We start from the raw sequence: 14,186 nt of genomic DNA on the forward strand, positions 1-14,186 counted from the left end.
AAATAGTTTGGATCTGGAAAAGGATGGGACATCCTGCACATGCTTCACTATTACAACTAATTTTCTGATCATCATAACAAAAGAAAGAAAATAGAATATTACTGCTTCAAGCTGGTGTTAGGAAGCATTTGTATTCAGTTCCTGTGCTGTTTTACAGGTGACATACGAACACAGACTGTGCAGTGTTGTTTATTTCTGCTGTCATTTCTACAGTGTGATAGGATTCCTTCATTGTATGGCTTTCAATTTGTTTACTTTTGTATACTTTACATACCTCTAAATTTGTCTTGAACAAGCAGAGCCCCATTAAGTTATAGTAAAAAGGGAACTGTAGAAGAAAGCGAAGCATATAGCAGCATAAGGGATGACTCAGTGTTACCTGTTACCAGGTTTTCCTATGAGCTCTTTCTAAAACTGAAAATTTTAAGCCTTACAAACTTGAATTTTAAAAGTAGAGTCAAAGCTCCCAAAGATCCAGCTCCCAAACTAGGAGCTGGATCCTTTGGAGAGAGGCGTGGCAGCTCAAGGCTCTGCCTCCCATTCTACTTTTAAATAGACAAAACATTAAAAAATAATACAAAAATAAATAGCTATGTTAACATTAAACTGTGAATATATCAGTGCAGACTATCTCACAAAGCAGAACATACATTTTTGATCTGCATATCACAGGAAACATTTTTCACATTTTATCTAGAAAGTTCTGATAGCCTGTCGTCATAATTCAGTGAAGAGCATGAACCCTTTAAAAACCTTCTACTTGAACTACTTTAACCCAAAGTACAGCTTTTTTTTAAACAGCACTTCAGAGGAAAGATATTTTTGGAAGCCTTTAGCTTTCCTTCACTCCACAGCCACAAGTTTCTAATGCTCCACAGAGCATTAGAAACTTGATTTAGCACGTGATAATAACCTCACACTGGCAACAAAATGAAATTAGATTTATGAGGCAGATTGCTCTGAGGCAACTTTCAGGTCTCTGCAAGTCATTTAACAGACAAGTTGAAAGGTAGAAAATCCATCTAAAAACTTTATTTAAGAACTTTTAGAAATGTTGAGTGTAAATATACTTGATTTGCAATTCATGCTGTGGGCCAAATATCCTTTTCGATGGGCATGAGCAGCTGGTTGGCGCGTGTGGAAACCAATCTGATGAAAATGAGTTCTGTGGAATAAAGTCACTGAAACAGAGATGATGGGGCATGAAACAATGTGTGAGAGGCTTGGAAAAATGACTTCAAATCTGTTGGAGCTACAAGAGATCCAAAAAAGTGTGCTCTCAAGTGAAAACATTTCAGGAGTCATTTGCCTCAAAAATGAGACCCAACCACAGGTAGGAGTTAAGACATTTACTTTAAGTAAATCTGCTATGGTTTTGTATTTCTGTGAAGCTTTTTTGCTAACAGAAACAACACTGCTAAAGAATCAGTGATTCAACCAAGAAAAAAAAATCAAATAAGTAAGTGAGTAAGTGACCTAGTTTTTCTGAAATATCCAAAGTATGTGTCCCTGAAATGTTGCTCAATAACACCAACATTGAGTCTGGTGTCTGTGATTGTCCCTAAATGTGTGCATGTTGTCCTGTTGGGCTCCTACAGAAATGTTGTTGTTATTCTTACCACCAAAGCCAAGAGCAGATAGCCTGTCCAAACAAGCCCTCCAACTTCCGACCGACGGGGAGACAGCTTTCCGAACGGATGCAGTTGGGTTGCTTGTTTTTGTCCTCTGTGGAATGCCTGCAAATAAAGTTTTTGTTTCTGGAACGTGGATCTCAGAGAAGTAAAAAACTGTGGCGGATTATAACAACAGCTTTCACTATTCAACTTTATCAGCCGGTATATTTGAGTGAGCACATACTCAAGTGCACATTTCCAAGCGGTGCCCGCTGCTGCCAATTCAGAAAGAATCATTAACCAGCTTTACTCAGAACCAGGTGGGTTCAGGCTCTGATCAAAGTTATGGGATGGGGCTGATGGGATGACAGCAGCATGGTGGTGGTACAGAGGTCCTCATTTGAATTCAGGATAGCTGCCATGCATTTATAAAGCTTTGATTAACAGCTGTGGTACCTTGGCACTGTCGTTAGCCCCTCAAGGTGTGGAAATGTTTTGTAGTCACTTCTGCCAAATGCAATGAGGTGCCTGCTTTTGAAGTTCTAATCATACAAGCATCTGCTCAGGTTTTATTTCCTCTGCAGGTTTCCATCTTTGAAAATGAGTGTGTTTAAACTGCACTGCACTAGCATCCCATTCATATCATTGTGACACCCTAAATCATACTCTGCTTTATCAATCATACCATATATCCATCCAATCATTTATCTATCCATTGTCTGCCGCTTATCCCACCTCCTCCAGCTCTTCTCGGGACGGCATTGAGATGGTACCAAGGCATAATCTCTCCAGCACACCTTGGGTTTGCTGCAGGTCCTACACCTGGTAGGAAATGCATGAAACGCCTCATCTAGCACACACCCAGGAGGCTTCCTGGTCAGATGCCTGAAGCACCTTGGTTGCCTTCAGTATGGAGGAGTAGCAGCTCTGTGAGTCCCTCCTGACTAATGTCTGGCCATCTTATCCAATCTCAAAGGGAGAAGCACCCTACAAGATAAACATCATTCTGCTTTCAGTAGAACTTTTAGGTAGCCAGTAAGACCACAGATCGAGCAAGAAAGTTTAAAGAAGATTGGACCTTCACAAACTGATTCTGATGAAATCAGACATTCAATCCCCAAATGCAACAGTCTGTAACTGAAGACTGCCTACTGATGTACCTTTACTATGTCTTACTCATCATTTTTTCTTTTAATTGGTTGATTCTAATTAAATATGACTATCCAAATGCAGGAAAAAATGCAGAGAAAATGGAGGGGAAGGTGTAAAAGATATTACAAGAAACTGGACACAGATACATGACCCCTGATAAATTCTGCAGTATCCTCGACGCGTGCAGCAGAGCAACGAATACAGTTTCTAGAAAACAAGTCCTGCTGGATGGTATTTCTGCATGTACAGTGTGTCTAAGAGACAATACATTTTTCCTGTACATTAAAAAAAAAAAAAATCATCAACTCCACATATGGGCTGCTCGTCTCACTCTTCTTTCTTGCCAGAGTTTGAGGCGTTGCTGGAGAGGAGATGGATTCATTGCTCTTACAACTAATCCCTCGAGGCCTGCTGGTCCCTTCACTATCACAGATGCTTTGACAGATAACACTGGCCCCAAACCAGATACTGAAGTGTATCTGGTTTGGGTGTATCAGCTGTCCCACTGCTGCCTGCTTATTACCTCCTCTCTGGAGCTACGCCGGCCACCATTGAAGGCTCTGCCAGAGTGTAATTGAATAAATGCACAGGGTGTACAACACAGAGAAACCTCTAGCTGACATATAGCTGTCCAGAGTTCCTCCGAACAGCCCATGAAGCATGAGACGATTGCTCCAGTAAATTATGTGATACTATAAATCCCCATCCAGTGCGTTTGACTGTGCTTATTTACGATGTGCCGTCATGGTGTAGGGTCAGAGTTGCAGCCCCGGGTGGTTTGCCCCTTTTTTTCACGGCTAATCAATGTTAAGTTCAAGAGTTTACTGAAATAAAATCACATTTTTAATAGAGCTGGTGGAATTTTTTTAAATATTTAGATTCAGCACAGTTAAGAGTGTAAGCACAATGATGTCATCTCGTTGTTTTATGTAGGTTATTACATGGATTAAGAAAGAACAACATTTTAAAAACTTTAAGCACGACTTGGATTTGGCCAGACTTTTACAGCTTGCTGGCTAAGTCTCAAACACATGTTACTCTTTGAAGCTTAAATTCTACTTTTTTCATCTTTCTTTCTCTCTCCCCTCGGTTATTAGAGAATGACTGCTTTATTATTATATTTTTTTCCCGTGCTCTATCAAGGGAAATTAATTTTTCTGAGCAAAAACAGCTGCAGTCTATATCTATTACGACTATATTATCAAGCAGAACTGCATTTTATACCTGTGCACACAAAAACCTGCTTTATTTAGCAGCTGTTGATTAGTAGCACATGCATTTGTTCCTATTCATGAAATACCATTGTGCATCATTACCTGCTGCCCTCTCTGCTTTATGCCTTGAATGATAAGATGCATGCTGAGAGTAACTATAAAGGGCAGTGCCTTCCCACACTCGGGCTCCTGCGGTCGCCTTTATGTTAATACCCTGACCTAAACTATGTGGAGGGTATTATTAGTGGGTATGCATGCATATGCTCCATTTGGTGGCATCTCCACAGTCACTAACACCAGCCACTGACTCAAAGCGAAAGCAGAAACCCCACTGTAGTTTTAGCAGACAGCTAATAAAAGACATTAAAAAAGAAATACAGCTAACAGTGCTCAGTAATCCACACCAGCTTCTTCATTTGTTTTGACATGAAGAGTCTTGAAATGTTAACATTTGGATTCACACAACACCCTGCTAACACCTGGTAGGAGCCCGGGGGGGGGGGGGGGTGACGGGCTTGCCAGTGTGCACTGACAGCTGGGAGTGGGCGTAGCCGGCCTCTCCGGACTGAGAACCAGAGCGAGCAGCTGGATTTTTGAGAATCAGAGAACGTAACCTCTCTCTCTCTCATCTATTCTCTCTCCATCTTCCTTTTCTTCCCCTTTAGCTCCACGGGCTCTGTAATTACTCTGCTCCTGCCAGAGCTGCTTGAAGTTGAGCCAATTAGACAATAAAGAGCAGAACTTACTCTCCTGCTTCTCGGCGGTCACACCCTTGCGTGTCTCGTCTCTCTTCACCTCTCGTATTTTACAATCTGTCATGTTTAGATATCATGTGCTGTTTGGATTCGGGATACAGAAGAATATCCTCTTAACACGCTTTTCTTTGTTTCCTTACCATCTTCGTCTTCGTTAAAAAATTCTTTATGATATGCCCTTTTTGCCTTTGCATAAGTGCGTAAGTGTGTAAGTGGATATCTGTCCTTCTGACTTCATCTTGGCTCGTTGTGCTTCTTTTATTCGTTGGTTCTTCTCTACCTTGTTGTTCCGACTGCTTTTTCTTTTTATCCAACCTCCACTTACAACATAACAAGACACTTTGAGCTTGGCCTCCACAGCAAAGTGTTGGATTTTTGTTCTGTGCTCTCGAGAAAATAAAGATATGTTTCTCTAACTTTAATGTCCTGTCTAATTGCATGTGCTGGATTGTAAACGGTGGCTAAAGTTAGTTTGTAAACTGGAGCTGGTGTCTGGGGCGGACACAGCAACTCGGTCTGTGTTGCCCACTGTTCCCTGGTGGTTTTAGACCACTGGCAAGCAGCTGCATAGTCTGTAGGAGAAATAATTACAATTGTAGACTTTCTCCTTCTTTTTTTTTTGGTCCCTTCTCCCCATCCTGCTCTCATTGCCTGTCCTGCTGATGTAGGGTTTTTAGGAACCTTGGTATTGAGGGCTGTTGTTAGTGGTCTTGTGTGACGTTCTTCGTTATTCAATTTAGTCACGTGACAAGAGCTGCAGCTATATTGGTCGCATGCTGACATGCACAGCAATGAGTGGGACGTGTGTATTTGAATGGTGAACATGTACAGTAACAGCATGACTCTATTAAGTCCGGCTCAAGTTTGTCTCACTTGTCAATTTAAACTTCTCGGACTATAAGTGTGACATCTTGGGAAATTTACTTTCTTGGAGAGAGTTAGATGAGAACTCTGATACTGCTCTCACGTCTTCTGGTAGGTTAGTTTACCATTAAGACAAGATCTCAATGGTGACTACTCTGTTGGCTCTATCTAGAGGCAAAAAAGTATCTTATTACCACCTCTAGCGTTCATTTACATTGATAAAAGCAGTGTCATATGGGAGCTATGTTTCAGACTATTGCTACAGCTATTGCTACTACAGCTCTCTAATTCCAAAAAGTTGATTCTGTTCATCTGGACGTAGCGCTTTTAGTGGAAGAAACGTTCCGTCACTCATCCAAGTGACTTCTCCAGTCTCAGCTGACAGCTCTCACATTTTTGAGGGTCTACAGCATAATGCCAAAACACCTCTGACGGCCTAAGTTCAAACCGAGCATCATAATGTGTCTGGAGAATGGAAAATATCCAGTGAGAAGCAGTTCCCTGGGAGAAAATGCCTTGTTGATGTCAGATATTAGAGGAGAATGGCTAGACTTGTCAAGAAGCGCTGTGTGGCTGGCAGGAGTTGGACCCAAAATGCAGGCTCTCAGATAAAAGGTTTAAACTCAAAAAACTCAGCTTTATTTGCTAGCAGGGGAAAAGCATACAAAACAAAACTACACTGGGAAATCTAAGCTCATAAGCAAACACAGGGAGAGAGTAACACACAGCAATGAGAGACAATGAGAAACACAGGGCTTAAATACACTGGGGAATAACGAGGGAATGAGACACAGAAGGAGAGCACAGCTGGGGGAAATCAGAACTGACGAGACAAGGAAGCAAAGCAGGATACACTCACATGAGACACAGACCTTCAAAGTAAAACAGGAAGTATAACACTGAGATGCGGACTAGACACGGTGGAGACAGAGACACTAAGAAACACAGAGACATAAACCATAAGGCATAGAACTGAAAGAACCAAGAGGCTAGAGATGATAAATAATACACAGAGGGAAATACTAGGCACAGAATACAAGAGACTAGACTTAAGGGAGTAACTAAAGACCAACAATGAGAATATAATTTACAATACAAAGTGACAAAAAGCACAGGAAACTCAAAACACTTCAGTCAAAAACCCAGGACCCTGACAAGACTGCTTCGAGCTGATAGAAAGGCAAAGGTAACTTAAATAACTATTTGTTAGAGCCAAGTTATGCATAATCTCTGAACACACAACATGTCAAACCTTAAAGCCCACCCCAGTGCCACTCCTGTCAGGTCGGAACAGAAAACAGAAAACGACTTGCAAAGGTTCATTAAAACTGGACAGAAAAACACCGAACGGGCTTCTTGAACATGGCAGTGAGTTCACTGTCGTCCAGTTACCAGATCTCAGTTCAACAGAGCATCTTTGGGCTTTGGTGGAAGGGGAGATTTGCATCATGGATGTTCAGCAGACAAATCTGCAGCAACTGTGTGATTAGCATAACATTAGCACAGTGAAGCTGAAGGATGAACGCTAACTTTTTTCCACTCGATAAAAGTTAACGTGAGGGTTTCTGGTGGATAGGGACAAATGCAATTGCATAGCAGGATGCTATACACGGACCAAACTTCAGTCAGGAGAACAACTGAGATAATCCATCCATAATACGAGGTTAGTCATTCATATACTGCAACAACATGGGAATAGAGCAGCTGCGAGAGAATTCGGCATTAATGAATCAATGGTAGGGAAGTAGAGGAAGCGCAGTTTTTGGCTTTCCTCATATTCCAAAAGTGCTTCGTCTCTTTACTATTACTGTTGCCCGGCATAATTTGCAGATGATGTTGTTTGCAGCCGCTGCAGTGGTTTTGACCAAAACAGGCACAGCTTGATGATGACACCATCAACATGCGCTATCGCAGTAGAGCGGTATAGTAAAAATCTCTACCGTTGGCCATATACCGTTTATACCGCCCACCCCTATGTGTGATGCTGTTAAAATGGACCAAAATCTCTGAATGGACCAAAATCTTGCAGCAGTCTCGAGGCAAATAAAAAAGGGGGTCCAACCCCATACTAGTAAGGTGTACCTAATAAAGTATCTGTGCATGTCTGCTTGGACATCGGAGCTCTGTAGGTGATCTATGTTGATTTGCAACGCCATCGTTGTGGTCTTGTGGCTTCCGGCTTGTTGATGCGTGATCAGTTTGGGATTGTGGTAATTAGCAGGGCGGATCAACACAATAAACTTTTTATTATGTTCCTTGAATCATTTCTAAACAATTTGCAGGATGCGTTGTCCATCTGGGAGGGCCCGCTGTCAGTGAATGACACTGACGTGGCTGTTTGTGTCAAATTAACATCCACATGAATGCCAGGACCAAATGCATCCCAGTGGAGCACTAGATTTTACTGGCTTGTCAGTTAATGTTTTAGCTGATCAGTGTAACGCCCTTATGTGTGCACTTTTGTTCTTTTGGACTTTTACTGAGCAGCTTTACTGATTCTTTAAAAAGAATATTGAGCCAAGTTCAACTTTATTTATTCATGTGATCTATGTCTTTTTCTCCAACAGCAAATCCTTCGTCACTCCCGCAGTAATGCCACCAAGGTGATTTTCCTCATCACTGACGGCTACTCTAACGGTGGAGACCCTCGGCCTGTGGCGGCGGCTCTGAGAGAACGCGGCGTTGAGATCTTCACTTTGGGCATCTGGCAGGGTAACATCAGGGAGCTACACGACATGGCCTCTCAGCCCAAAGACCAGCACTGCTACCTGGTGCACAACTTCGCCGAGTTTGAGGCCCTGGCTCGTCGAGCTCTGCACGAAGGTAAGGAGTGACAGAGAAAGGTTCCAGATTTCCAGTGATTATTAAAAGAAACATCTGCGATCTCATGTCAAAGCTTTAGTTAAACATGTATCAAATCTCCCCTCTTTCCCACTTAACCCGTTTGGTTTTCCAGGGGTGAGTTACATCATGCTTGATGTTATTCTTAATAATAAAAGTTCAGGCTACGCCAGCTTCTTTGAAGCCTGAGCGCATCCAATGTCACCATTTGACCCGTAGCAATATTTCTGTACTAGTGCTTTCACCCCGTTAAGTTTCTGTGCTTCTTTCAAAGTAAGTGGATAATATTTTACATTAAATCTGACAACATGCATTTCACACGATAACTTCTGTTTTGTGCTGCCAGCAGCCATTAGCCCTCACTTCTAAGCAGATTAGACGCAGCAACGCTCTTTTTCCCACACTTGAAGGGAAATTCCCCACTGTTCAGTGAAAATAGGGATCCAGTCACGGTTTTAAAACTTAAAATCTCACCATAAAATATCACAGACGAGTGCAGAGCGAGCTGTAAATCACGCACATGCTTACGCGGGCTCTGAGCGACCACGTCCGCATACACAGTGGCTGAAATTCCAGATGAGGCTGCAGTAGTAAAAGCGCTGGTGAGACGGGATAAGGCTACGAGAATGAAAGCCAACCCACACCGTACTATCAGCTCAGCCTCCGGTCTGTCTCTCACCCTCTGTCTTGAAGTCTGGCCCCTCTGCCAACAGCAGTCTCAAAGCACAAAGACAGGTTTCACATGGCCCTGTGGCTCTGTCAGCCATCCAGCAGTTGCAATAAAAACAAAACAAATAAGGCGGCAGGTTAATTTCTAGAAGTAAAATTAAATTTGACATTTAGCCTTGGTCACACCATCAAAGACAGTTTTCCCCCCTTGGCTCAGGCAGTAATGCCACAGCTCCCATTTCATTTTGGGCTTTCCTTTGCGAGCTCTAGTGGAGTTTATGCAAGAAAGATGATTTGGCAGGCTTTAAAAGTCGGTTGTACCTTTGTGGTTCACAAGTGGTGCCTGTTTTGATTTATTCTGTCTGCATTTCTGTGGTTAAGATGTCTGTTTGTCTCTGTCTGACAGATGTGTTGTAGCGCACACAAGAACAAAAAAATAAAGCAAAGCTTTGTTTCATCTTGCAGTTGTTGAAGACCGTGTTTTTCTTTACGACTTCATAGAAAAATAAAGTTGCTGAAGGTTAAATGGTGCCAGAAGACTCCCCATTTTTCACATATTTTGGTCGTCTGCACCAATCGCTCCGTCAGACTTCCTTAATGATGGTGTTTTACCCAGCATTTAACTCGACACTTGAAAATGTCTTATTCTCAGGCGGTGTAATTGAAACCTGTGCTTCTCTGCGCTTGCTTGCTTCCCTCAGACCTCCCTACGGGCAGCTACATCCAGGAGGATCTGTCACGCTGCGCTTCTTTGTGTGAAGCGGGCAAGGATTGTTGCGACCTGATGGCCAGCTGCAAGTGCGGCACACACACCGGGCAGTACGACTGCATATGTGAGAAGGGATACTACGGCAAGGGTCTGCAGCACGAGTGCACAGGTAGGGCAGATTATATCTGTTTAATATTGGCTGTGATGATCTATGAATTTTCTGTAAGGCCCGAGTCACTAATGCTGACTGATCCTTCTTAAAAATGTCACATGTAGCAGATGTGAGATAAACTGCTTGTGACCTACGCAGCTGGGTTTTTACGCAGAGCAATTTGTGCACAGATTATGTTGTTCACATTGTGAAAGAACACCTCATGTGTTATGTTAACACCTAAGATCAAAGTTCAAAGCTTTTCGCTAGTAAAACAAATCCTCCCTGCTTTCGAAATTGACACGTGGAGCTCCTTTTTGGTTTCTTACCCCCACCACATTACGATCGCAGCCTCAGGTTGCTCCTGAGCTCACCGGGGGTGGATGTTAAATAAGCAGCCTGTCTACTTAACGCAGTGTAAGCTTTCCGCAAGACAGATCGCTATCACCAAACCTAGTTTATGTGATATAGCGGTGGAGAACTGTTAGTGATGTTTCTGTGTTCTCAGGACCCCAATTATCCTTCACTCACCTTTGACTCCTACACTCCCAGAAGGGGAGTCCTGCTCCCACCTTCACTTTCCACCTTTAATCACACCTCGTCCAAGGTTTTCTTTACTCTCTACATGCACCAGATACGCTGCTGTCTTTTTAAAATGAACTGCCTTTTTTCTGTGACTCTTAGTGCTCCAACTTCCACGTATGTTTTGTGATTGTCCATTTGAGGACAAAAAAGAATCTGTTTCATCCGTTGCCAGAGTGCTCTGCCTTTTACCCTCAAGTTTCTTACTACTAGTTAGTAGAAAGTCGGGCCTCTGGGATCTATTATTTGTCTTTTTAGATGACAGCATCGGTGAAAGTTGCTCTAATGTATTTGTGTGATGTAGACATAAACATGTCCAGGCATATATTAATGAGGTGCACACATTTATCTCTTGGGCTGTGATCCATAAAATCCATAAGCTACATGTTTCATTAAAAGCTGTAATAATGTAAGAACTGTTTGTGTCGAAGACCAGCTGCAGACGGGTTAAAGTGCACAGCTGAAGTGGTGATGTTGGAGAGCTTTCTCTTTTTGTCTTTTGTTCTTCTGAACACAAACATTTACCTTTCCTATCACCTTTCCTGGAATTTCTTAGAGTCGAATTTCCAATCTCTGAGTATGTTTTTTTTGACGTAATATGATTTAATCCACCCCATGTTGTGTTAATCTCCAAAGAACAGAAAACAAAGGAAGCATGTTTAATATTCCTCTTTTGGGTTTTCACACTATAGTCAAAGAATCCTAAACATGGGAGTAAAGATGGTTGTAGTGTGAAAAGAAAGCATTATTTTGGACAAATGGAACTAATTTTTTTCTGCAGATTCTGGAGATTGTTAATATTAAAGTTAACTTAAAATGTCTAAATAAAGATGGACAAAGAGTGGAAAGACTCGTGTTTGGAAGGACTGTTTGAGGACAATCTGGGACTCAATCAACTTTTCTGCTGACTTAACTTCTGGGGAAAGGGCAGATTTTTTAGGCTTCCAGTAAACGCAACAGATATCCAGTTAGCTGATATCATTAGTCCAGTTCAAAACTTCACGTTTGTTGCTCTGGTCATTGTTTACATTCTCTTTTTTCTCTTTTTTTTTCCACATGGACTTTTTGCTCAACCGTGATTGGTAAACAGAAGTTGGATTATAGGTCAAAACCACAAAGTCTTGCTTACAGATTCTGCGTATTGTGTGTAGATCTTTGTTAAGATAAGAGACTCTTACGATCAGAAACATTTGAAATCATCTCTCGGATTAGATTATGAAATTCAAGATATCAGAGAGATTCATGTCTAACAGTTCCCAGACATAAATAATAAATACATCCTTGCTGAACAGAAATGTTGAGGCAGCAGTTCTGCATGTGTTAAATCAGCTTGGAACAAGCCCGACTGCAGAATTGATAAAAACTTTGTGGCAGTTCATTAATTTTCGGCCTAACGCGCTGCAAACAATCATGTTAAAACACTGGCCAGCGGCTTGTGTAATGACACATTAATTTGTCTTCCATATGTCCGTCTCTGCTCTGTTAAATCTCCAGTTACACTGTGTAGTGTTACATGCTGTCATTGCATGAGGTTAGGGGTTGATACATAATTATTATTTTTTGTTACCAAACGTGCAATCATCAGATTCACAGGGGGCCTGTCGGACTGTAATTGTTGGAGAGCGGCTAGAAGACGCAGTGGTTTTGTTAAAGCTCTGTCACTGAGGCAGCTCACCCCGCTTGCGAGGAAGACAGGTGGGAGGGATTGAGAAGAAAATCGACCCTGAGTGCACTGCCTAGAGGTAACAATAACAGAAATCTGGATAACAATCACGTCCAATAATGGGAAACGACAGGCGGTAATCCCCCGTCGCGCTCGCCCTCTGGGTCTCTTCACCCACATGTTTTCAATCCAGCGTTTGATAACACGCAGGGAAGGAGGAATGAGAGAAATTTCAGTAACAGAGAAGTTTAAATAATTCAGAACGTCAGAAAGAGAACGTGAGAGCAGGGAGTAAGTAGGAATTCCAAAGTAAAGGGCATCGGGGTCATCGTGCCAAAACACACGCCTCCCTAATTCTCATCAGATGTTGTCGAGACTAGAGCCCCCCCACTCTGCTTATTAATGCTTTTTAATGCTTTAATTAATAGCAGGGAGCCGACTTTAGAGTTGGCTCAGCCGGCGCGAGGAAGGAAGGACACAGCGAGGCGCTGAAACCGCAACTCGGGACCGCTTCCTCCGTCTGTCTCCGACCCGCTTGTGTAATGCACTCTCATGGAGGAGGAGGCGTGAGTTAATGTGTCGTGGACGCTTGATTGTCTGTGAGCTGACGTGTACCCGCAGAAGCATGTGTCACTGCACGCCGAGGCACATTAGCGGTGTGAGCTTCGGTTTTTGTTAACTGGTGCGAAAGAGGCTCGTATGTTTTTGAACCCTGCATTTATTGGAGGTTTTATATTTTCTAATTCCTTACAAGGCTTCTTTGGTGTAGCGGCGGCTCCAGCACCAATTAAGTTTGCAGTATGTAACATGTGAGGAAACTTGACAAGCTCCTGCTGTTCTTAGAAAAATCCAGCATTTTTTTTCTTTAATACTCTGTTGCTTTAACCTTAATGGTTTTGGCTGAACTGTTGGTGTTGTGTGAATTGTGGGTACATTGTGTGCGTCAGCCGTGCCAGGTCTCTTGAGTGGCAGTGTATACACTGCAGCACCGCTGCTGGAGCTGGATGCCAGGCTTGGGTTTGTTGTCTGCATCACGAGTTTGCAAACATTTTTATGCTTTTTCAGACTCTGTTTTCTCACATTAACATTAACAGTCTTTGACACATCTGAAAAGAATATGGCCGTGCTCGGTCCTGTCAGTGGGTTGTTATTATCATTGGCTGACGGGCTCTATTGGAAACGCTATCCAAATCCCTCCAGCGCACAGCAGTGTTGTTTATGAAGCTGTCGACAGCCAAGTGAAACAGCCTCTTCCACAAAACATGACTGGAATCTCATCAGATAGAAACAGATGATGGAGCCAGTTCCTGCATAGTTTGGTTTATTCCGACAGGCCAAATAGGACATTGTTGTCTCTCTGCTCAAATACCAATCCAAACGCTTCAGGGACAGTATCACCGAGGATCACCAGAGGAATGGGGAAGCGGATAAATGTAGTAAGGGGCTGAGACGAGTCCAGAGGGGGTAACATGTTTTCCTCCTGTCACACATTCTGGCTTATCAGACTCTTCTGTAGCCTGAGAGAATGACAGGAGCTCTGGACTGTGTTAATGTGGTGTCAGCACAGGCCTTTGTTCTGCTCTGGACAGCTCTGCCAGAGACGAATCGAGAAGAGGGAGAATGAGTGAGAGCAGAAGACACTATGGAAGCCAAAAGTAAACAAAAAAACCTTGTAAAACAAAAATAAAAAAGTTAAAACAGCAAGAAATTAACAGATAATGGCATGCTGCTCTGCCATTGATTTATACTGGAAAATCCTCATTTCTGTGTTGTCCAAATCAAATATAATTACACTTTTGCCTGATAGCTATTCATACTCTTTAATACGCTTTAATCCTGTGTGATATATTTTATCGGTTTTCTTTCAGTCCATGTCTGCACTGGCAATCCATTCTCATCTATCAGATGCCACTGACGTCAACGATATGCGTAAATGTGTCCTTTGGCGTCAACGTCTTAACACACGAGCCGCA

The 14,186-nt window shown here is 42.5% G+C and overlaps 1 protein-coding gene across 3 annotated transcripts in view; it reads left to right on the forward strand.

The window, feature by feature from the left end:
• The window catches only part of svep1 (sushi, von Willebrand factor type A, EGF and pentraxin domain containing 1), a 118,867-nt gene that overhangs the window by 40,085 nt on the left and 64,596 nt on the right, over nucleotides 1–14,186 (forward strand). For all 3 annotated transcript variants that reach the window (XM_082526550.1, XM_082526551.1, XM_082526552.1), the window contains 2 exons: nucleotides 8,166–8,421; nucleotides 9,810–9,986. In XM_082526550.1, the coding sequence (XP_082382676.1) occupies nucleotides 8,166–8,421; nucleotides 9,810–9,986 (433 nt within the window). The remainder of the gene's footprint in view (nucleotides 1–8,165; nucleotides 8,422–9,809; nucleotides 9,987–14,186) is intronic.

The sequence above is a fragment of the Aulonocara stuartgranti genome, assembly GCF_965226115.1.
Source record: "Aulonocara stuartgranti genome assembly, chromosome: 3".
Lineage (NCBI taxonomy): Eukaryota > Metazoa > Chordata > Actinopteri > Cichliformes > Cichlidae > Aulonocara > Aulonocara stuartgranti.